The 23,848-nt window shown below is 35.8% G+C and overlaps 3 protein-coding genes across 5 annotated transcripts; 2 read left to right on the top strand and 1 right to left on the bottom strand.

Annotated features, from left to right (window-relative positions):
• Positions 1 to 274: 274 nt before the first annotated feature.
• On the bottom strand, positions 275 to 8,143 carry LOC140770114 (protein PSK SIMULATOR 1-like). Of its 3 annotated transcripts, none has more exons than XM_073111117.1 (12): positions 7,785 to 8,143; positions 6,147 to 6,472; positions 5,938 to 6,030; positions 5,773 to 5,863; positions 4,531 to 4,624; positions 3,944 to 4,041; positions 3,735 to 3,804; positions 3,181 to 3,281; positions 2,925 to 3,041; positions 1,222 to 1,298; positions 1,034 to 1,078; positions 275 to 916 (listed from the first exon to the last, which is right to left on the bottom strand). In XM_073111117.1, the coding sequence occupies exons 1-12, from the start codon at positions 7,950 to 7,952 to the stop codon at positions 394 to 396; spliced, it is 1,803 nt and encodes a 600-aa protein (XP_072967218.1). In that variant the 5' UTR covers positions 7,953 to 8,143; the 3' UTR covers positions 275 to 393. The 3 variants fall into 3 exon arrangements, with proteins under 3 accessions (XP_072967218.1, XP_072967219.1, XP_072967220.1); XM_073111118.1 differs by having other exon boundaries at positions 3,944 to 4,038; XM_073111119.1 differs by having other exon boundaries at positions 6,147 to 6,465; positions 7,785 to 7,924.
• A 3,825-nt stretch (positions 8,144 to 11,968) lies between these two features.
• On the top strand, positions 11,969 to 15,895 carry LOC140769470 (probable magnesium transporter NIPA6). The gene is made up of 9 exons (XM_073110165.1): positions 11,969 to 12,449; positions 13,527 to 13,583; positions 13,668 to 13,758; positions 13,863 to 14,023; positions 14,108 to 14,235; positions 14,368 to 14,505; positions 15,197 to 15,289; positions 15,384 to 15,501; positions 15,588 to 15,895. Exons 1-9 carry the CDS (start codon positions 12,326 to 12,328, stop codon positions 15,677 to 15,679), a joined length of 1,002 nt encoding a protein of 333 aa, XP_072966266.1. The 5' UTR covers positions 11,969 to 12,325; the 3' UTR covers positions 15,680 to 15,895.
• An 860-nt stretch (positions 15,896 to 16,755) lies between these two features.
• Positions 16,756 to 22,420, top strand: LOC140771414 (uncharacterized). The gene is made up of 13 exons (XM_073112951.1): positions 16,756 to 17,086; positions 17,173 to 17,260; positions 17,338 to 17,545; positions 17,620 to 17,710; positions 18,162 to 18,197; positions 18,310 to 18,408; positions 19,333 to 19,463; positions 19,638 to 19,686; positions 19,845 to 19,934; positions 20,012 to 20,065; positions 21,381 to 21,446; positions 21,818 to 21,915; positions 21,983 to 22,420. The coding sequence occupies exons 1-13, from the start codon at positions 17,006 to 17,008 to the stop codon at positions 22,050 to 22,052; spliced, it is 1,161 nt and encodes a 386-aa protein (XP_072969052.1). The 5' UTR covers positions 16,756 to 17,005; the 3' UTR covers positions 22,053 to 22,420.
• The last annotated feature ends 1,428 nt before the right edge of the window (positions 22,421 to 23,848 follow it).

Below are 23,848 nucleotides of genomic sequence, written 5' to 3'. Positions count from 1 at the left end.
TTATTCGCAGTTAAAGAGGATCAGAGTGTCGGAATAAGACGCTAGAATGCGGATAAGTGGACCAGGGAAGTAGTTGGGAGTGAATAAAACTCGACATGAATGCGAATTTTGAAGCATAAAAGCATCGACAACGATGTTGATGCGGTATTCTTTGGATAAATCCTGGAACACTCGTATATGTTCTTGGACTTGAACTTGAAGCCTGTCAATGTTATAGGATGAATCCAAAAGCAATGTGGTCCAGGAAATGCAAGGTTAGACACAAACTCGCATATACAAAAACCCTCGCATAAACTTATATACAAAAAAGAGAATAATAATAGTAATATCACATATACAACATAGTGAAATGATAAAAGAGAGAAAAAAAATATATATGATTGGATAGGGCTTCTAACAAAATGGTATAGAGTAGGAATTCAGTAGTGTATCCAGGCCATCCATAATATCCAAGATTCTTCTCTTCTCTGTCTGTAAATCTAATGCTGAACTGAACTCTTTAGCCGGGGAGTTCCCCAAACTCAGGCTTAAATCGCTCTTTCTCTTGGTTCTCGTTTCTTTCATGCTTGTCAATTCCAAACTTTTGCTTCTTCTGTAAATGATCTTCTTTGAGCTTAGGGATTCCAGCATCTCTCTTTCCTCTTTGGAAATTTGAGGGAAGGCGGAATCTTTACCGTTGGATTGCAGAGATGAGTCTTCCTTAGTTTCGTTAGGGGGTGCTGTTTCTGCATTGGACCGAAGTGAACCTTGCAAGGAATTCAACCCATAACCCCTACTTTTGACCTGGACTACTAGATGGTGAAGCCACACCACCAATTCAAGTATATATTGCTCGGTCTTCTGCTTATCGGCATGGTGAAGTGTCTGAATGCGGGTAATACTGGACTGTTGGGCTGGCTTCTTGTTTATATCAGTTCTGCAAAAGAGCATCACGTTGAATTGTATGTACAATATGAGTATAAGACAAAGTAATGTTACTGTTAAATTTTTTCTCAACGTAGTTACAAGAGTAGGGTTGATATATCAAACTAACCCCATGCTTGCCCATTCTCCAACCCACCCAAAACCTTGATGAGCTCTGCCAAATTGAAATGAGAAAGATGAATATTAGGAAAATAGAAATGCATGACTTCTGACGGGAAGAAACAAAAAAAAAATAAATGATAAATTATGGACCTGTGATATCACGAAGGTGATATGTGCCAGATATTTGAAACCTACCTAATTGTATTTTCTGCTATTGGTACAATCCATCGAAGAGTCTTCTGCATCTCAGCTTTGATTTGAGAAACAGTATACTGAAAAATGACATGCATGTCAGGAAGAGATCACGATTCCATTATTGTGCACAGTTTTGTAACATCTACAAATTAAGCATCACTGTTGACCATCTAAAAACCTAACACTTGTTTCCATATAGGTAGACTGCATTACAGACTATTCAAATAGAACAGCTCAATTGGGATGTTCAAATCTTGGCCCAGCCCACGAAGGACCGTAGCCATGCCCAAGCCTGACTTGGAGCCAGTCAAGTCGGGCCAGGGCTTAATCCCATAAAGAGTAAAGGTTCATAAAGACCCTTGTATTGGTCACAAGGCTAACAAAGCAACTAGGACCCAACTGAACATAACAAAGCAACTCGACTAGGTCAACCAACCCAACTAGGCTAAGCCTGCCGATAAATAAACTAAGGATAGACTGAATTGTATCATGGTTCCTTATGTAAACTATATTACACTATCCTATATCAACCTCTACCTTTCCACATGTACTTACTTTATCTGCTATTATTATCAGTGTCCTCTCTATACCAACATCTCATTACATTGTCCATAATCTTCTAACTGAAATTGTTTTTCTTTAGTATCACTGCACAGATTCTTCACATAATATTGATTAGCACTTTTCAGTGCCACTCATGCCCATTGCCTATACTTCATCAAGAGATCTAAGAACATTTGTTGGGACTTTTTTTTAACTCTCTCCCAAAGTTATGACCGAAATTGGAGCAGATATGAACACCTATCATCCCTTTCCCATTTGCAAGAATGTACCAAAGAAAAGATTATCTACAAATTTCACAGGTAAGTTTCCAAACTATCAGTTCTCAGATTACATCATGATCTAAGTTGATCTAACCAGAAGAATCGACACCTTTATACAGATCTTTTCAGTTAGGCTTTAGTAAAGTTATTCATGAGCCCTTAATTTTTATTTTAAACTGCACTAATCACTCTCTCCAACTCATCCAATAATAAGCTGTTAAATGTTGAAGGGCATAATAATAATTGTAAGATAAGCAAACCAGATTTGCAGTACAAAAGAGTCCTCTATTTTACTAATGGCTAAGATCTATAACTAAATGATGAAACGTGTAATCATCCTAATCATGCATAAGTCTTTACTGCTACGAATCAAATGGTTGCATCCATAATGATAGTGTATACAATCCCTCATGCAATGTCTGCGTAAAATGACTTCTGCATTGTTCCTCTGCTTTTCTAATTCCCAAGTTGTATAATCCTTATAACTGATAATTTTAAAGTTTATCTTCTAACATGTAGATAGGATACCAAGGGCAAATGTAAAACTGGTAGAGATATCCAAAACATTGAAAAGAATATATGTTTTGCCTTTGATATTGGCTAAGTTGGTTCATTAATTGACTCTATGTTCATTTCATGTACTTAAGCTGTCTAGTCTATTGGAACCTAGTAGAGGAAACCTTCTGAACATAGGCATTAGAAGGATCACAGAGTAAACATACAAACTGGTACTATGATTATAATTTCTTTATTTTAGCACTTTTGAACAATATGAATCTTCGCAAGTAAATAGACTGAAAATGTTTCCAACTGACAAAGGAGATAAGAAAACTTAAAAATGATCTGTTTCTGGAATATGAAATAATGCATAGCTAATACCTCCTCTTTACAGTTGGATGATTGCAACCGCGAACGTAGAGCTGATTTCACTGCTGTTGGTAATCCATGGTATAAGTTTTCCCTTGTACTGGGAGGAAGGGAAAGTGGTCGAGAAACCTATGAAAAGAAATATATTGAAACTTCATAAGAAAGCGTCAAGTGAGAAGCCTTTGTCCTTTAGAAAATCACTTCTCATCCCACACCAAACAAAAAATGATTCTGGTTTTTTTCATGTATAAGGGTGGCCAATACTTACTATATTATCAATTTGGTTGATGATGTTCGCATAATGCAATGCAAGACCACAAGGGCCTAAACGGTTATCCTGAACTGGCTCATAGCCAGTAGGGTTCGTACCTGCCAAAATTCCTATCCATATCAATAATAGATAACAAATTTTCAGGAAAAGAACTTAAAAAGTGAAATGAAGATTACAGCAAGAAGATAACATCATATATGTTTTACATTTTAAAGCTTTAAATGCAACTGATATATCAGAAAACTAATCTTGAGATATAAATACTTACGATTGCTATAGTGTAGGTTAACTTATTATATACTTGCTACATATCCTTATGCAGCGGGTATTGTTTGTTAAATGCTACATCATAGAAAATATTTGGTAGATTAAATATCTCGCGATGAAAAGATAAGCTACACTATATTTTGTATGATACTCTTGGCAGTATGACAATAACATAGATGAATTAGCAAGAACGAGATGTTGGTTTATATCTAGTCATTCATCTAAGGAACAAAAATAAAATATCCTAAGTATCAAAATTGTAATGTGAATGCTCAAAGACATACCAGCATTAGTAAATGCCTGTGCAATCTGTTTATGTAAGAATATGACAATGTCGACGAGTTTCTCAACCACCTGCCAAGAATTTCACATCATATATTGGATTGAATAGTTTCAATAGAGGGAATAAAAATGCAAAAGAAAAAGCATGTCATGAGGGCCAAATTCTACACTTATCCATTGCATCCTTAAAAATTATGATCATGCTAATTACCTCCTCCAAATTTCTAGACCACAGGGATTTCTTCTTCAAACTCTTAACAAGCTTCCTTTGGCGTTTGAGTTCGCTATGCAAGATCATAAGGCTCTCTGCTAAGAAAATGAAAGTGAGCGGAAGTTCATCAATAATAACAAAGTCTAAGCAGTAGATGATAACCAAAAACAAAAAAACAGAAAACAGCACTAACACATGCAATGTAATTTGGGCACATGATATTTTGGAATCAGATAGTTGTATATAAAAAGTCGTATATTACATCAAGTTATATGAAATATCTGGACTGCATTACTTGTCACATTCTAAATTTCTAATATCCTCAAGAAGAAATTAGATGGTAACTTCACAATAAACACAAGAAAAAGGGAACTTGCCTTTTCTAGTGCATCCCAAAGATTGAAGTTACAAATTAATGGCGACTGGCAAGCCACATGATATTGAGCTAAGAAACTAGAATAAAAAACTCTTTGCCCTTTGTTGAACAAATTACATCTCAAATTGGCTCTTAAGCAACCATGTAAGTTTCAACTTAAATAAATAGAAGAATCTTTAATAATGTTAAGAACACCAAACTACGTCTTTACCTCGTCTGGCTGCAGGTAGGGACTCTTCCTCCTGAAACTTCCTTCTGAAATCCTGCTCAAATCTGTCTAGCGCATGTAACTCATGGTAGAGCTCCTATGCACATAAAATAAGTTAATTCCGTGAAAAGCTAGTCATCAGCACCTAAATCACATAATCATTAAATTCATTAAGACCAATGCAGACAGTTCAATGAGATAATTCCATGAAAATAAGTATAATCAGCTAAATCTCAGTCTCATTGAATTACTATTATTGCCTAGTGACTGCAAAGACAGTTGAATCAGAGGAGTGCCAGCATTGGCCATTATGATTATCCAGTTTTCTCACAGGGAATATGCTGCATGTATGGACAATGCAAATTAGTTCACAGTAAGATACAATTATCCTTCTCAAAACAATTCTGATGTGCATATACTGAATGAAAGGAGAATGATACCAATCTAAAAGATATCATGTGTTCTCCACTAGAGAGCAAACTACTGGGTGTGCAACAAGTTCTTAAAGAAATTCAGCTAACATAATATTTGCATGAAATTGTACTGCAAAAGTAAGTCCTATCAGAAAACCATCCAAAATTCTCCAAACCAGTGTTCACAGTTCTGGCTGTCACGTTTCACTTTTTCCAGGGAACAAGACCATCACTGAAACTTTGAGCTGAAGTTCAGAGTTTCAGTTGGCATTTCACTGTTTCCAGGGGAGTAGACCACTAAAACTTCGAGCATGCTTCCAACATTGAAGTCAAATATTTATGAACTTCCTGGCACTCATCAATTGGTCCCCAAAATGAATAGCTCATGTTTTAAGACATCTGTTTGTTACAAGACATGGTAGTTTTGAAGAACTATTCCTATTTTTTTCAGTGGCACACTTGTCACACACATATACTGCAGATTTCCTAAAAAATTTGATATCTCCTGATGTTCTGAACTATTTGTTAACAAATGGATATAAATATTATAAGGAAAACATTCCAAAAGCTGAGTAAGTTGGCAAGAAGATATGAAATATGCACAAAAGATGTAACTAAAAGGTAATACATGAGATAGAAGCTAATTATCTAGACCTAGAGGTCTATTTAGTCTAAGCAATTTAACTATATACACGACTTTCTAGGCAGAAGAAATACAGCTAATAAAGAGGAGGCAAGTTGCAATATATCACAGTTTTCAGTTCATTCAAGCAACAATTATTTGAATCATTAGGAATTAAAATGAAATTAGGTTTCTTCACATCACACATACAGAAGTATTCTGGGCCAGGTTTATCAAGTGTTGCACAGTTGCTTCAATCTCCTCCTTTGACTGTTCCTGGGGTGTAGGATCCGCATTAAATCTGAAAAATCAGGCAATACATTCTAATTAGGAATGATCTATAATCATATTGGATCAGTAAAGATGCCGACATACTTCTGAAAATAGCGCCCTAAATTATGCCATATAGGGTCTTTAGATAGGTCCCCAAATCGAATTACTTCTCTAGAGAAAACTGCTACTTCATCCCTGCGGAAGTAACATTTAGTTCAAAATTAGTGGACATTAGGATGATATAGTAATAGTGCTTTAGGATTCAAATATGTCAACAAATTAACTAAAAACAGTTCAAACCTGAAGCCTACCTCTTGTCAGCAGCTGCTATACGTAGAAGCTCATTGTTATCTGAGGAGACCAATATTCTCACTCCATCTGACTGCAAAATTTCTTCCTTCAAAAATTTGATGTTTTCATCTGAGAAGGACCTCCACAAGGTAGCAGCTTTAGCAATTGTGTTTGCAACTTCAAATGAAAGAATTGAAACTTTATTTCCCCGGGCTGTCATCCCAGAGATAAATCCACTGCCTTGGTTGAAACTTGACATACTACTTCCAAGGGTATCCAAGACCTCCACAGCTTTCTCCAGACCAGCCATGCTAGCTCTTCCCAATATTGAACTTGTTTCTGATAACTGGGAAAATTTTGTGATTTCAATGCTCGCTCAAATAGCAACTCATTGCCATTTCAGAAAATTGTTATACACCGGTAGTTATGACTAACATTTTTTTTTTTTCTAAATTATAGTGCAACAAACAGAATAAATTTAAGGCATGATTAGAGTATAACCAAAATTACTGATTACATGAAGAATCTCTTTGCCCTTCTATTGAAGTACCTGTTTTCAAATACTTAAACTATCACACAAATGCAAATATAGTTAATCAAGAATCTAAGAGAATATTCTTTAATTCAGAGCTTCAAAACCTTGGAAATATGGCCAATCTGGGTACTTTACAATGTTTGAACAACTTAAAGCATGTGTGTCATGTAACTATGTAAGCATTCGACCTTATCAGTGCTAAGCACATTAAAAATAGATGATACTATTAAGAACACTGCTTCTTCTTGCACATTGAGCTGCATATTCAATTCAAAAGAAAAGGAAGCCCATTCGTAGCATTATTCCCATTTGTCACTGCACACCATCTTTGACCACTATAATAGATTAATCTGCATTTTGTTCACTTGCTTACATCTGACACTCTACCATATCTAGGAGTATCCGTGGCTTCTTTGTAGATTTACACTAACAATTTTGGTGTGAAGTCCACACCTTTCCACATCCTTTACTTCACAGCTCCAACCCATAGCCAGACGACAAAAGGAGACAACTCCATTACATAAAAATAGAACCTTCAGTGCGAGCCAGAGACATGCCCGATGTTTTGTCCTCAAAATTAAAGCTCTTATCAGTATCAGTGTTCTTTTCTCCTCAACAGCTTGTCGTCATCTCTTTGGTATTAAGAGATACAGAACTAAGGCTAATGGTTCACAAGGAGAAGGAAGTATGCTTCTTGCTTGCACTCGGAATATACTACACACACCTACTGTGACCGAGTTTTGTATACAGTGAAATGTGACGAATGCTGCCGTAACAGCTCTCTAAGAACATCTCCTCTGCCAGATCAACTTCTTTGCTCGTGACAACTTCATATTAATAGTTTGTGGTAGAGAATCATTACCAAATTACTAAAAGTAGCACATATAAGCATCTACGCCGAGATTCACAGTCTCAAACAGACTTAGACATCATCTTCCTTCCCAAATTGCTTCCCTTTTATCATTCCCCCGTCCCGCACGAGACTCCTTTATCCCAAATTCAATAAATCTCAGCCGCCAATTCACAACAAATTCGCATAATTCTAACCACCAAAAGAGTAGATACCAAGCCAAATAAAAAGATAAAGTTCAGTTATAAAACAAAAAGAAAAAAAGAACCGCACCTTTCCAGCTCCAGCACCAACCTTAGCCGGCTTGATCGCGAGCTCGCCGGAATCATAACCCCCATAAACACTCCTCCTATTAACAGCAGCCAATCCAACCTCCGGCTCATCCTCCAACACCGGACTCGATCCCTTATCCTCTCTCCTCTTGGACCAAACGCATCCCATCTCCCCCACAATCCGCAAAAACCTAGTCAAATTAAACGAACCCTAGAAAATCGAAGAGAAGAAATCCCTATTCTCCCTTTGGCTTCGGCGACGCGTATATGTAAACATACAAAGAAACCTCTGTACTTTTCTTCGCCATCGCCGTCTTCTTGCGTGCGGAAGAGTTGAAACTTTCGCGACTCGCGAGCACACGCCAAAGTGTGAATCCTACTTGGAGCTAGGCGAGCCGGAAGGCGCGAAATTACGCTTTCGCCCCTCCGTCCGGTCTACGTCGGTTAGCGGGAGCGGGAAACGAAAACGACCATATCCCGTTACGACACGGCACCGGTTGGTCCGCTGATCAAATCGCGGCCGCCCATCTGGCGCCATAGCGGGGCCCGAGAAGAATTATGCGACGACCGTGGACGCCAAAGTCGTCGTAAATCGTAGTTGTCACGTCCTCGAGGCTCGAGCTCTTCTTTTTTTTTGTTGAGGATTTTACGTAATTGCCACTTCATTTATCATAATTGCTACAGAAATTATTGAGCTCTTTTAAAAATAATATTCTGTTAATTATAAATCGATTATAATTTATGATAAAACTATTTTTTGTTTTATAAATTATTAAAATATAGTTTAAAAGCTAACTATTATTATGTTCCAATATTTATGCACAAGAAATTCATCTTATTTTATATGTGAGATAAAAAGTTATTGATAAAATATTTTATACTTTAACCTTAAAATAGCTACTTATGTGTGTTTATTAAATATTTTTGATAAGTAAACTATAAACAAATGAGCTCAGTAAATACAGAGAAAACTTATAATAATATAAGAAACCTCTCTAACTTATCTCTGATTTATTTAATTAATAAATAGATATAAATTAGGATATTATCTTCCAATTTCTGTACTCTTATATAGAAAATGTTGATTAATTTCCTGTTTAGAATATGAGGTGACTCAATTTATGAGAATGCCCATTTTGGTCAAAAACTCCACACCCGCGGATGTAGGAGATTCCTGCGGCCGATTTCTTGGCGTCTACTGATTGGTCCCAGAGCGAAGTCGCGGCAGCTGAGGCTGTAGGCGATCCGCCCGCCGCCGACTTGGTTATGTTTTTAAAAACCTTAAGCTGACGTGGGAATCGAATCATGGCGACATAGATGCTAACGCCGGGAAGTCGGCAGGCCTTGCTAATTCTGTAATTCTAGTCAACTCGGGGATCCAATCCATTATCCATGGATGGATGACGCGATGATACTATGGTCAACCTGAGATGACATAATACTAATATGAGTTTTTGACTAAACTAGTCATGTTACTAATATTTGCATCAAAATTGACTACTCATTAAACACTGTAGTCACACTGTAGTTCTAATAAGTTCAGCATTTTCTTTCTGATCCTAAAACACTAAACTCATTAACGTTTTATGTATATAAACTCTTTAAACTTTTGACGATAAAAATACTAAATTAAACAGTATTTTTGTTAGGTTATTAAACCCTATTTGATAATAAATTTAAGTAATAATTTATTTAAAATATATATATTATATAATGGGGCAGTCAAAAACTCCCTTTTGGTATCATCCAGAAGATATGGGTCACAATGTGGCATTAATTTAAAATTAAAAACATGCCAAGTTTGACAAGGAATTGCCTGAGAGTGTGGACAAAGGAAAATGCCTACCTCCGATCGTCATGGGAGGTTCGTTTGTATGAATCACTTCGTCAGCTTTAAAGATCAGGGATGTTGTATATTAATATATGAAATTTTTTATATAACACCCTTCCTTTTAATATAATTAAGATTTACACCCTATATTTTCACTATGTATAAATCGAGCTCTATAATTTAATAAGTATGTGAGAAAAATACTCTGGGTCAGATTTAGACTAGCATGGTGAAGATATTTCATTAAATATATATATTTATTTCTAAGATAATTAAAAAAATCCTTAGTATGATTTATTTTAGTGTAGTTAATTTAATTCAGATGTTAGTTAAGTTTAACTAACTGATGTATCGTAGAGTATTTTTTGCATATGTTTTCTAAATTAATAGGATTTGATTTATAAATAGTAAAAATATAGGGGGTAGATCACAATTTGACAAAAAATTTATTAATATATTATGACCACTTACGACTAAAATAAATCTAACTCTCTCTCTCTCTGTATATATATATATATATATGTGTGGACTGGTATGATACTAAGAAGAATAATATTAGTAGATCGAAGCTGCCAGATTAGAACTTGACCGTGATAGAGAAATTACAATTTACGCCACTCTGATTTGGGCCGATTTTGACTTACATACTTTTCTTTCAGAAACTTTACTCTTATGCTATCTAAATCAATTCACCATTTAATCCGCATGCCATATATTATGATTTAACTTTTAAGGGTGATATTGATAGTTTGGCCATTTTGTAATTTAATTATGATGAGAAAATTCTAAGAATTATAATTTGGTTAGGAGAATTAAATGCTTAGGTTTGGAAGTATATTGGATGAGTTTAAGTCCAGGAACACTAATCATGTATGACCACTAAGGTGGTCATCCAGTGACACGAGGATTAAATCTACTAAATTTCTATTATTTTATTTTGAATTTGAATTTGAATTTGGATCTCTTCGTAGGCAACCCATCATGCCAATAATGTTTTAAGGGAAATTTATAAATAATATCCTACGTTTGTAACTGACCTCTTATTCTCAAGGATTTTTTTTCTTAACTTTAAAAATACTTTTGCATAAAATATAATCACAAAATGTTTTTCTTAAATAGCTTAAATATTTTAAATTTCTAAGCAATGGAATCCGCACGGAGTATAAATTCCATAGGATATACATCAAAATATCGATCATATACATCCTACGACTACTTTAATTATATTGCATGAGCATAAAAAACTATAAAATTTAAACTGATACAATCAAAACTTAGCCGGACATTTGACAACAATTTTATTTTATCAAGCTCATAAGCTATAATGCTAATTAAAAATACTATCTATGTTACGAACCGACCTAATCCAATCCGCAACGGTTCTAAAGCTTAGATTCTAGCTTGATAGCCCTCCAGTGGCTAGATGGATGCTAGGTTTAGTTCTTGGTATGAAGGGGGGAGAAGTTATTATGGAAGAGGGTGATTAGAAGTTGGAAGAGGCCGACCAAAGACTTGCACGATAGGAGAAGGGAGGTAGGAGAGGGTGCCAATGGCTAAAGACAAGTAGAAAATGAGATAAATGGCAAATCGAATTCCAATAACAAGATCATCATCCTCATACAACTCTAACAAATCTTCAAAAAACAATAACTAAGTTAAAATCAGAACAAAATAACCGGAGAAGTCATAAATATAAAAGTTGTAGATCTAGAGGTTGGTGAGCTTATCCAATTATTTTGATATTATTTAGATATGTATAGAATATTCTATAAATATTTTTTTGAAATTGCGAGATTTAGCTAATTAAATAAATTCATAACCTGCTAAGACTCTAACTAAACAAAATAACCAAATAAGATAATTAGACTCAATCCATTAAGCTCAATCTCCCTTTGATGTGATTCGATATGACTTGGTTTGCATCAATCTATTTTTTAATATATATATATATATATATATATATATATAGTGAATAATTTATTTAATATTAATTTTAATATGTACGGAGAAAATTAAATTTATAGACTTTGTTTACTTTGAGTTTAGAGATCTCCCGAACAGGGTTCTTAAATTAGTTCAATAATTAAATATATATATATATATATATATTTAAATATTTAATTAAAAATATTAAAGAAATAAAAAAATAAAAAATACGATAAACTAATCAAATTTGAGAGTTAGTCTCAAATCAAATAAGGCCGTATAGATGTTACTATATAAGTTAATAATTTATGGGATAGCAGGCAGCCGCAGTAGATTTGTCGGACCAAAAATCACAATCCGTATGCACGCGACCAGTCTCATTGCTTCCCGGGCCCACCTCCACGCTTTTGACCCGAAGATTGCGCCAATTGGCGCGTGATTCCACCCAGATCCACCCGAGCTCTCCCCCTCCTCTTGTTCCTCCAATCCCGATCCACGACAGGAAGCGCCATCTCGAGCTCCGGATCCCGCCGGCCTCTTTCTTCCTCGCTCTCTCTCTCCTCTGGGCCCCAGTCAAGGAAGACGACGCAAGGCGAATTCCCTCCCCTCCCGCTCAAAGATTTCCTCTTTCTTCAGTTCAAATTTGGTGGTGGGAGAGGGGGGAATTCGATCTCTCTCTCCTCTCTCTCTCGATTCCCTTTTATGTTCTGGTTCCCTTTGTAAGAAAGATCAAAGCGAGAGGGAGAGGGAGAGGGAGAGAGAGAGAGAGAGGTAGATCTTGAGGAATGGAGGTTTCGGATAATTCCAAGGGACTTATCCTCGCCGTGGTATCGAGCGCATTCATCGGGGCTAGCTTTATCCTGAAGAAGAAGGGACTCAAGCGAGCTGGGAATTCTGGGACCCGCGCAGGTGCGAATAGAAATTGGAAAACCCTAGATCTCGTTTTACCTCAATTCTATCTCTTGGATCTTTCTCTTTTGTTTTTTTCTTTTCAATTTTCTACTTCTTCTACTGATGGTGTCGAGGTATGAGTAAAAGGATCGGTTATGTTACCAATTCTAGCGGTTTGAGGTCTTAATTAGTCACGACTGAGAAAGTCAAGAATGTATATGAATTCTTGGTGATCACTAAGCATATGATTGAGCGACATTGTTATGGTATTAATTTAGAGAAATGTAGTTAGTCGTAGTAATTTTTCCAGCTCATTTAATCAAAACAGGGCTTGAGAGTTGATGAGTATTGAAACAACATAGTGGGGAATTTATGGACTTAAGCAGTGTACTAGAAACTATCACTAGACATTACGTTGGGAATTCTGAAAGACAATCGGTGTTTCAAGTGAGCATGACCTTGGAGGAGCAGTAATCTTGAGCAGAATTCATATCCCAGAATTTCATAGGAGTAAAGGTAACTACATGCTTGAAATAAGAGATATCAGGCTGACATTGAGATTTTTTTGGTTTGACAAGTGATTATTATAGCATGAGAAATTATGCTGATATTACTTTGAATATCATTTGAAGGAACTATAGGGATTAAAGAGGCTATTATATATTACAAGCATCAGATCAGTAAGTTAGAAATGCACCAAAAGAAAGTAGATTTGGCAGGATTTAAACAATTAGAAATACATAAATTTGCATATTTTGACATGTGCTTTTATGTGTCTGTTTTTGTCTGCGTGGACATGCACATTTATATATGGACAAGGTACAAAATGCTATTGAAAGAATCAAAGAAACATGAAAAACATGCAAAAACTTTCTCCATGCTAGGATTTGGAGGTGGACAAACAATATGCATAATAAGCATATTGGCAATACTGGTACTGCTGATAGAGGATATTTGGATGTCATGGCGTACTGGTATAGCTGTACTTGATACAAATTATTCTGATCACTTTTTTCCTTCTTGCACATTGAACATTTTCATTCTCCTGTTTACCCTTCGTATTGTTACTTAAAATTTAATTTTCTTTTTAATTAGGTGTTGGAGGATACACGTACCTACTAGAACCACTATGGTGGGCTGGAATGATTACAAGTAAGCTACTTTTGCATAGTTGACTAGAAGATATATTCATGAGGTCCTTAACTAATGTATGTTCTGGTGTATCCTGACTAATAGTGCTGGTTGGTGAGGTGGCAAATTTTGTAGCTTATGTCTTTGCTCCAGCAGTTCTTGTGACTCCTCTTGGTGCATTGAGTATTATTGTCAGGTAAAATTGGAGAAGCATTTTGTTTCGTGCGGTCTAGACTTCCTATCATAACTTCTTTTTCATAATAGATTTTTATGACCATATATGTTTGCTTAACTGAACAGTGCTGTTTTAGCACACTTCATGCTGAAGGAACGATTACAGAAGCTTGGCATTCTTGGGTGTGTATCTTGCATCGTTGGTTCAGTCGTTATCGTTATACATGCACCTCAAGAGCAAACACCAAGCTCTGTAGAAGAAATTTGGAAGCTAGCCACTCAACCTGGTAAGATAATGAATTGTGGCTTTATAGATATGTTGTTTATTGCATATTCTTTACTAACTTCAAATTACTTCTATATGTTGGCAGCATTTTTGGTATATGCAGGAATCACATTATCACTTGTAGTGGCACTGGTGTTACATTTTGAACCTCGATATGGACAGACAAACATCTTGATTTATCTAGGCATCTGCTCTTTAATGGGTTCATTAACGGTAAACAGCACAATGTTTTCCCTAAAAATACACGGTCACACTTGATTGTTGTACTTCCACAAGCATGGTTGAATATTCTGTTATTTGAGTAGCAGAACCTCAATTTAAATTAATTTTCTTGGTGTCTCACAGGTCGTTAGCATAAAGGCCATTGGAGTTGCGATAAAACTTACTCTAGAAGGAATAAGTCAGGTTGCTTATCCCCAGACATGGCTTTTTGTCACTGTTGCTGTCATCTGTGTCATCTCGCAATTGAATTACCTGAACAAGGTCTGTGCAATAGCCTCTACTACCCCCCGCCTCATCTTCTCCTCTTTGTAAATTCGTCTCTTAAATTATCTGGTCGTCACCTGATTTTATAGTTAAGATCAATATTATCTGAATCATTCAATTTGCCTGCCGATTTGAATTTGAGGGTCATATCTTTCGAACCGTGTAAATGGAATTCCTCAGAATATTTTGATTTTGTTAGTCTAGGCTTCTGCATAAAAAGTGCGAATACTCTTGATAATTAGATACAGGGAGTGTCCTTTTCCCACTCTTTAATTAGAGAACTAACTTATTAATTGCTTGGGCCCAAGACCTGAACAAGATATTAAACAGGGAAGTTGCAAATAATAGCTGATATTGCACTGCATTGTATAGTATATATTATTTAACAATCATTTAGGTGGTAATCCTGTACTCTCATATTTAAACTCTGCAAATCTCTTCGTTCTCTATTACATCAATGGCATTTTCATGGTTATGCTGTTTGTGAAATGCATTTTATGTGATTGCTGAGTTTTCTTTGGGCTGCTAACTTCTTACAAAGCTTCAAGACATAAGAAATCCTTAGGATTAACTGATAGATGATGTGATACAGTTTGTGAAGCGTTTCCACATGATCTGATCATTTGATGAATACCAGAAATTTCTGCAGTATGCTGAAACTTATCTTTCAGACTTTCACCTTCCTCAGGCACTGGATACCTTCAACACGGCAATTGTTTCCCCAATTTACTATGTCATGTTCACCACTCTTACAATAGTGGCAAGTGCCATAATGTTTAAGGTAGCCATCTATCTACGTTCGCATCTCTGTTTCTTATAAGTAATTTAAATTATTTGATTAAAGTTTACATCTATCCATCTTCTTGTGGTTGTAGGATTGGTCTGGTCAAACCATAAGCAGTATAGCTTCTGAATTCTGTGGACTTATAACAATCCTTTCTGGGACAATCTTATTGCATATAGCTAGAGAACAAGAGGTAGCTTCTGCAGCAGGTAATCTAGATAAGCTTTTCTCTCTTTCTTTCTCGAGAAGTATATAATTTGAAGTTTCTAAGCTATTAACTTGCAATTCTATACAGGTTCGATATCTTGGTACATCAGCATTGGTAGCGACGATCCAATAAAGAACATTGACGACGACTACTTTGTAACACTACGGAGTTCAGATTAATTCTACCTTCTTCACCAAATGGATTATAAATATATCTCCAAAGGTTTAGAGCGCTGCAGCCTGCAGGCAAATGAGAGGGAGGTCCCCTTTTGCTTATTCTTTTCCTCATATTTATTCACTTTTGTACATATAAGTGTGTAAATTAGCGCACTGGGTCATTTCCAATGTCATATAAAACCAAACGTATTTATCGTAATTATGATTCATTCTTATCTCTATCTATTGATGATACTAAGAGTAAATAATAAATTACCCTTATGATTATGCTTAAAATCAAACTACTTAGTGAATTTTATTTTTATTACTTTGACCCAGTTATAATTTATGAAAATTGTCTGCCAAACTGAAGGAAAAAGATTCTAATTTTTTTTAAAAAAAAATCCTTAAAGAGATTATTCTTTTCTGCCAAAATAAACATTAAAAATATCATAATTGCCTTTCTTCTATTAAATTACTTATCATATTTTATTCCTCAAAGTTACATCGAAATACTTTTTGCTCCCCCTTTTATCCTCTCTTACATAAAAATGCAAGCCTCAAATCCTAACTATTTTTAAATACTTTTATTATAGAATAAAATGTCTTTATCATCTTAAAATATAAAATTAATAGTTGTTCAAATAATAAGATAATTATTAGGGAATTAAAATTTACTGAACAAGAATATCACTTTCTGTGGGAAAATTGCTTTGTACCTAATAATAATTTTTTTCGTACATATCATTTTCCTTTTATATAGTATGGTGCTACAGTATTTTTGATGGCTCCTTTGCCAGCCATCTAGTATCACATTAATGTAAAATCACAAGGAAAACAAAGAGGTACAAATTAAAAGTCTGATAATTTAATTTTAGGCATAATTATAAGGAGGTGATTTGTAATTTATTCATAGTATTAACTGGGGACTAATATTACCTCAACTACAAAACAACCAGAATTTGTTATATTTTAGTAATAATATTGAATCGCCAATAGAGATAATTATCAGGTGGGCCGAACTTTTCAAGTCAATCGAGCTTAAATATTTATTCACGGCCACTAGACTTAGACTTGGTTGCCTAACTAAATTATAACATATGAACCAGCTTATAGTCTATAAACTCTTGAATTATTAAGGAAAAAATCCCCATTATGGGAATGGTTGGTCGATTAGACCTTGGGATTGTTTAGCTCACGAAGAAGTCCGAATCCAAATCCAAATCCAAACCAAACCAGTATCGTTCGGACCCATGCAACAGTGAGCAGACCAAATATTAGATCCAACCAGCCACGACGAGTCGACGACTCCCCCCGCTTCGTAAACCCAGCCTTCTCCTCGCGTCGGCCATGGCCTCGGATCCGCCTCTCGCTCCTCTCATCGCCGCGCAGCTCAGCTATCTCCTCTCCCATTCCCCTCTTCCAATCAAAGTACTCATCGCCATCACCGTCTCTCTTCTCCCTCCCCCTCGCCCCCTTCTCCCACAATTTTGAATCCTATTCTGTTTTCTTCGCAGGTCGATCAGATCTGGTCCGGTTGCAAGAACGGCCGCTACTCCGATCGATTCACTCTCCTCATCCCCTTCTGCCTCGATTACGTCAAGTGTAAGCGCTGACCTCATTCGTATTCTCCGAATTCCTGACTTGTTGTGCGAATTCTTCCGATGCCCATCTAATTGCAGGGGACGTGATCTATAACGCCCTTTTCCCCTCGATCGCCCCGGATTTCGTGTTTGCGGCGGAGGAAGAGGGATTCAACCCTCTGCTCATCGTCTCCGGAGGCGGCGGCGACGGGGGAGGGGAGGAGGAGGGGCGGATGGTTAAGAGCTGTTTGGTAGATTGGGACAGCAAAGATCCCTCGAGGTTGCTGGCTCTCGTTCATGAGCTGAGGTGCGTGCTCTTTGAGATGCCGCAGCGTCGTCAAAGAAGCGAATTTGAGTTGCTGACTGATGCTTTGGTTGCAGGGAGTTGTACATGCATTACCAGAAGAAGCGAGTAGGGGAGCTTGACGACGCGAGATTAAAGTTTGAGATGAGCACCGCTCTTTCTAGGAAGGTAAAGCTCCCGTGCTTCTTTCATTGTTATAAGAAAGCGACCGTAAAGTGAAAGTTTTTTGGTGATTTTGAAATGTGAAAATGTCTAGGATTTCCATTGATAATTGGATACGATTAAGGTAATAATGTTAGCTAGTCAGTGATTATTTTGCCAAGTAGAAGTAGAAAATAATTTGTTAAATTTGGCTAAACAAGGGGAAATTTTAGAGCATAATTTAATTAGTTTGTAATTTCCTTGACAAGTGACGGTTTTGCAGATTGGGCCATTAGAAATAAGCATCCCTTAGCATTAACCATCTATCTCAGAAACATTGCTATATTATAATATGCACCAAAGTTTTGTCTTATATTCTGAATTTCTCAGTTTATTTCTGGTTCGTACAGATATTTTCTTTTACTTAAGTGTGACAACTAATGAGAAATAGTATGCCTAACTTTCTTATATGCAACAGGGGATTGAAGTCGGCATGGTTTCGTTACCTGATAGAGTAAGCTCTTTGAAGGTCCAAGCTATCAATTTTTCTAATATAAAAAAAAATGCATTATCATTCTCTGTTTTTTATGCTTCTACATTTGACTTACTTTTATATTCACATATAGCCAGAGGAGGTGAAATTTGCTGTACCTCTATTGGATCTGGACTTCAATAAAATGGTGCATGGTTGCCCTTGGAAGCATCAACAAAGTATACATTTACAGGTTTTCTCTTGGTCTAGTATGTTTAACCGACACATTAGATATTTCATTTAGAGATGCAATGAAGTACTTATTTGAATTATTAAATTGAACTCACATATGCTACAGTAGATGCCCTAAATAGGTATACTCAAGCTGTTCATATAGACAATGAGTTGGCACATAAATCCTGACAGAAAGTATGCCTCTATCTTTTGAGAAGGAATGAATGGTTAGTTACAGCAGCAATAAATTGGTTCAATTTCCTTCACAATTTTCTTGAAAAATATCCAGAAGTTTGTCATCCAGTGTTTAAGTCTTGTTTTTAAGCTATGGATTTAGACATTCAGCTAGGATTTTGATATTGGCATTCTGGTTCAAAATTGCAAGTTGGAATTATTTAGACAATTTTGGGGAACACGGTCTTCATTCTACGTTTGCTGCCTCTCTTCTCTCTTTGGTGAGAAAATCAATTGCTCACTTTGACAACTTCTCTCTTTTATGGTCCTCTTAATAAGTAAAGTTTTGAATGATATTTTATAAGTAGTAATAAGTTTCATTCTTTTGTGTTTTACTCAATCAAGTTCTTTACCTTACTCCTCTTCCTAAGTCTCAGTTTTAACCTTGCGCTTCCGAGTTTAAATTGTGTAGCACTGTAACTAATGGATAGATTTCATTCTAAGGAATCTCTATTTATGTTTATTCCATCCTTTGCAACATGACCAGTTTAAAAATTTGCAATCTTATAATTAAATATGAGGTTCCCTTCTATGGAAATTTTCTATATTTCAACACCACCTAATGAAGGATTCCAAAATAGATTAGGAATAATCCTTCTGAAATAGGTTCTTTCACAATTTAGTAATTATTGGATGTCTTGATAGATTAATTTATTGATGAATGCATTCATCTAAATTATTTTTATATTTTGATTATTGCATCATGCAGGTTGTTTTTCCTGTTAGCAGAAGTTATTCCTCCATTCCTCCTGCCCCACGAATTAAATTAGTTTCAACTTCAGATCTGAAGGCACTATTCTCTATAGAAGATGTCAAACTCCCGTCATGGCTAGATGGGATGTAAGTCAATTTGATAAATAGCCTGATCAATGCTGTGTATTTCTTCTCTTTATATAAACATTTACTGCTCTCCCTTTTGTGGGCTACTAATTCTAATACATAACTTTTTGGCTTTTTCCCCATTGGCTGATGTTTTGAAAATAATCATTTTCTCTATGCTGTGATTATATAAAGGTGCATGGCAGAGTATCTTCCAACTTTAGAAGATAATCTTAAAATGCAGGTCAGTTTATTTCTGTGTTTAAAAAAACAATAGCATCTGTAATGTCATTCATTGATCCAAATAGAAAATTGAAAGCAATGATCTCCACTCATTCATTATAAATGTTAAAGTTATCTATATAGCTAATCTTCTAAATAACTTATTGAACCATGTCAAAGGTTGTTGAGGCAGTTGCATCTATTGGTGCTAGAAGACGTTTTATCGAGGCTTTAGCTCCTCATTTTGGACGTCCTATAGAAGCTGATCCGGTCAGTCTTTGGAAATTCTGGTTTTAAAATTCTTGTCTATTTCCTCTATAATGACTATGATCCAATTCACACATCAGGTTTTCTGTCGGAGGGTCACGGTGCTTGCTGTCTCTGGGGTTTTTACTTTTCTGGTATGTCACACAACTTTCCACTTCCTCTATAATGCCCAACATTAATGGCATGTTGCCTTCTGGATTAGATAGATTACTGTGAAGGGCATAACAATATGTTTGTTGTTCATTTGACCTTTTCTGTCAAGTGTTTAAGGTGGTAAGAGAGTGACAGTTAGGAACATATAACATAGTTACATGTCTTAATAGTGTATGTGTATATGTAGTAGACATAGTTATAACTAATAAACTGGGAGACCAATTTCCCAGTTAATCTTATAAATCCTTTCTCGGTTACTCTGGCTCCCATTCAGAATTCAGAAGTTGATATGAGATTGTCAGCCTACATTGTGCAATGACTCTGGGCACTCAATCATGTCAGTGCAATGACTGACATGATGGAACTCTATAGACCTGATTTTGCTTTCTGTCACCATAACAGTGACCAAAATTCCTTGTAAAATCAGTGATTTTATATATTAGTGAAATTTAAGTTAGAAGTTTCTCTCATGTTTCGACCATGGATTGCCCAGGCACAAAATAGAAATTGATAGAAAATCTTTAACCTACATGGCCAAACATGTCAGTGCAGTGACTATCTTGTCGGAACCCCTTTCAGAATCTGCTACGTCTTTAAAAACGCTATTGCATGTTCATTCTCTCGATGTTACATAGGTCTATCGACATGGAATCATGTGAAACCTCAGTAGGTAATTCAGAATACAGACTGAAGTTTCAGCCGAACCCGAAATGGATCAGTCCCACTCTGAAACCAGCCTTTTGATTGGTTTCAAGCCGGTTTCAGCTAGATCGGGTCAAAACTGACCTGAAACTTACTAGTGCTAATGGGTCGGATCGATCCAAAACCATATTAATCTCTCTCTCTCTCTCCTTTGGTTAGGGTTTTCTTTTTCCCTTTTTCCATCTCTCTTTCTCCTCACTATTGCAACTCTATATTTGCTGCTACAGTAGCTGAGAGAGAGAGAAGGATGGGTTATTTTTTTCATATTAATTTTTAGGGCTTTTCTACATTTTATGACATTTTTAGATTTTTATATAATTTAAAAATAGTCCGATACTGAAACATCTGATTTGGCCGATAGATATTGTTTTTCCAAGCGATCGACTCTGAACCCAAAATTGATATTTAGAACCTTGGTTCAGAAAGAAGGAAAGAGTATATGGATTTTAGGGTCTAAAATTATTAGCTTATCCATACTTTTCTGTAAGATACTGCCTTCTGGTGGATTGTTTGTAACATTTATCTATTTTTTTGAAGTCATACAGTGACGAGTCCCTATTATTTCACATTGTGTGCTGAATGTTGCAATTTCAGGTTCACTTTTCAATTCCCGTTCAGTTCCCTAAGCTGCAACCTGTCTTGACACTGCAAAGTTCCCAGGTATCTGTGTTAATTTCTCACCGGTCAATTTTCCTTAGTTACATATACACATATTTGTCTAAGTTGACTAAGGAGAACATCTGAGAAGTATACCCATGTCTAGAACAATTGTACATACATAAATGTTGAGAAAGATTGCATATACAGTGAGCTGACGGCAGGTAGTTAGGTCATTGCTGCTTGCTCCCAACATTATAATTTGTTCGTTTTGCACGTAGTGTAGAATTAAACTTGCTTTCACAAGTCCAAACAACTCTGAATAGACCGAAATAAGATCAGTCCTACATGATATCTTAAAGTCCCTTAATTCAATATTTATCTTTCCTTTTACTACAGAGAATCAATAGTTCGTTTTTTGCTTTCATGTGCAGCATTTCAATTCTCAAGGCACACCTGTTATGTCACCTCCTTTAAATGATTATCCATGGAGCCCTAGATGGGACCAATCGCAGATGGTTGAACGCATCTTGTAAGTGTCATGCCGGTTTCCTTTTGATTATTGCTTTGAAAAACTTTTAACTATGTTAAGATTGCAGCGAATTTCTGGTCGACGAGTGCTTGAATTTCAAAAAGTACTGCAACGATGCCATACCTCAGCAACAATAGCAAGACGATCAACAGTACATTCCTTCAAGTTGTTTTGAACCATAGCCTGATTTTGGTGCCGATCATAGAAGGTCAATTGGAAAAAATTGAAGTAGCCAGGACTAGTTAGTTTGGAGAAAGGAAGCAGCTCTAAGATTGCAAGATGAGTGTAGCATATTGCTCCTGCTATTCCTTCAAATTTTAGCCAAAAATATAGCCATGGTCTCCAAGGGAACTGATTGCCTATCGAATCATGGGTATATTTCTCTGTTCATTCGTTTGTATAGTATTTGTATCTAGGGATAGTGCAGGTAGTTCTTCTTGTTCTGGCATTACGCCATTTTGAAAGTGGCAACTACTTGGAATGATAGCATATATTTCCTTTCCCACCTCGCGTAAAACAATTGACGATCATAACTCCTGCGCAGGCTGTAAACTACCAGAGTAATTGCCATCATTTTAAGGATTTCCTGATGACTATTTGGAGTCTCGCAGATACTTTTCCGTGCATGAAACATCTGCCTTGAAACGCTTGCTTTCTGTATGGATTTCTTTCAAATTTAATTGCTCGTTTACATTTCATCAAGTCACAAACACTCTTTGTTCTTAATTTTTATACACTCTTTTACCTTATTAACATTTTACTTTATAAAAACTTCCTTTAAAAAAAAAAAAAACTTAACGGGCCTTAAAATTTGGAAAAATATACATTTAAATTACATCTTTGGAGATGCCATGGATTAAACATCTTAAACAACATCATTATAACCGGCCTTTCCAATAAATGCAATTTAAGCCATGTGTTAGCGCACGTTAATTAAACTTCGCTCTCTGGCTCACCGTAAACCACTCAAAACCCTAACCCTAACCCTCAGATAAGCTATAAAAGCCACAAGGAGTGCTCCCCTTCAACTTCTTTCCCAGAGTTGCCGCCGTTCTAAATCCTCCTCCCTCTCTTAAAATAAGAAAGCTCTTAAATTTCCATAAGATTTTTTCCCTCCCTTTTATTATTCTGAAGGTTGTCTTCTTGTTTCCTTGTATCTCTCTTTCTCTGATCTTATTCTTATATTTCTTATCATACTGCTCTCTCTTTGGGGGTGTAATTGCTATGATGACATGTTATTTGCAACAAAAGAAGCAGGCTTTATATTAAGCAAGCTCTGTTGCTTATCTTCCATGACTCTGATGCAATTCCTTCTCCCTTTCCCTTCCCCTTCCCCTTCCCCTTCCCCTTCACTCTTTCTTTCTTTTAATGCTAATTCTATAGACTTTATATTATTACCACAACTTTTTTGAGATAATTTTGATCCTTAGTTCGATGCCAATATTTCTACTAATCCAAGGAATACCCATTTTGATTCTTTCACTAATGTACTATTACTTATTTGTTCTCTTTCCTTCAATTCAGTATTTTATATTTAAAAACAAAATATAATAATTATTTTACCCTCTAAAACGATTTCACTTTAATTTATTGTCTCTTTATTTATTTGTTACAATATTTTTACATCACATTAATTCTTAAATTAATTTACAAGTTATTATTCCACGTACCTATAAATAAATTGAGGTATTTTACCGATCGATTTTAAATTAACTTATAAATAAATTTATGTTTCAAAATTCTATATTATTCAGTTGAATACTTTACCAGCAAAACCCCTCTGGAAAAAAGAATAAGAAAGGGAATAATGGAAGATGACAAACTTTAACTCCGACAACTAATAAATACTCCCTGCGTAATCTATTCATCATTCGATTTGCCAAAAGAAAAATATTTAATAAAATTTAAAAAAAAAAAAGAAGAGCCATGAATA

This window comes from Typha angustifolia, chromosome 11 (genome assembly GCF_048772165.1).
Source record: "Typha angustifolia cultivar Huaian chromosome 11, ASM4877216v1, whole genome shotgun sequence".
Lineage (NCBI taxonomy): Eukaryota > Viridiplantae > Streptophyta > Magnoliopsida > Poales > Typhaceae > Typha > Typha angustifolia.
The sequence above is the reverse complement of the archived record's forward strand: the minus strand, read 5'-3'. Positions and strand labels throughout refer to the sequence as shown.

Excerpts from the sequence above, each read along its gene's own strand:
- LOC140770114 (XM_073111117.1), bottom strand. The coding sequence starts at position 7,952 with ATGGGATGCGTTTGGTCCAAGAGGAGAGAGGATAAGGGATCGAGTCCG. Across the intron at positions 1,299-2,924 it reads CATCCAACTGTAAAGAGGAG|TATACTGTTTCTCAAATCAA; the intron begins GTATTAGCTATG and ends GTCATTTTTCAG. Across the intron at positions 1,079-1,221 it reads ATAGCAGAAAATACAATTAG|AGCTCATCAAGGTTTTGGGT; the intron begins GTAGGTTTCAAA and ends TCAATTTGGCAG.
- LOC140769470 (XM_073110165.1), top strand. The coding sequence starts at position 12,326 with ATGGAGGTTTCGGATAATTCCAAGGGACTTATCCTCGCCGTGGTATCG. Across the intron at positions 12,450-13,526 it reads GAATTCTGGGACCCGCGCAG|GTGTTGGAGGATACACGTAC; the intron begins GTGCGAATAGAA and ends CTTTTTAATTAG. Across the intron at positions 15,290-15,383 it reads CAAGTGCCATAATGTTTAAG|GATTGGTCTGGTCAAACCAT; the intron begins GTAGCCATCTAT and ends TTGTGGTTGTAG.
- LOC140771414 (XM_073112951.1), top strand. The coding sequence starts at position 17,006 with ATGGCCTCGGATCCGCCTCTCGCTCCTCTCATCGCCGCGCAGCTCAGC. Across the intron at positions 17,087-17,172 it reads ATTCCCCTCTTCCAATCAAA|GTCGATCAGATCTGGTCCGG; the intron begins GTACTCATCGCC and ends TTTTCTTCGCAG. Across the intron at positions 18,409-19,332 it reads AACAAAGTATACATTTACAG|GTTGTTTTTCCTGTTAGCAG; the intron begins GTTTTCTCTTGG and ends TGCATCATGCAG.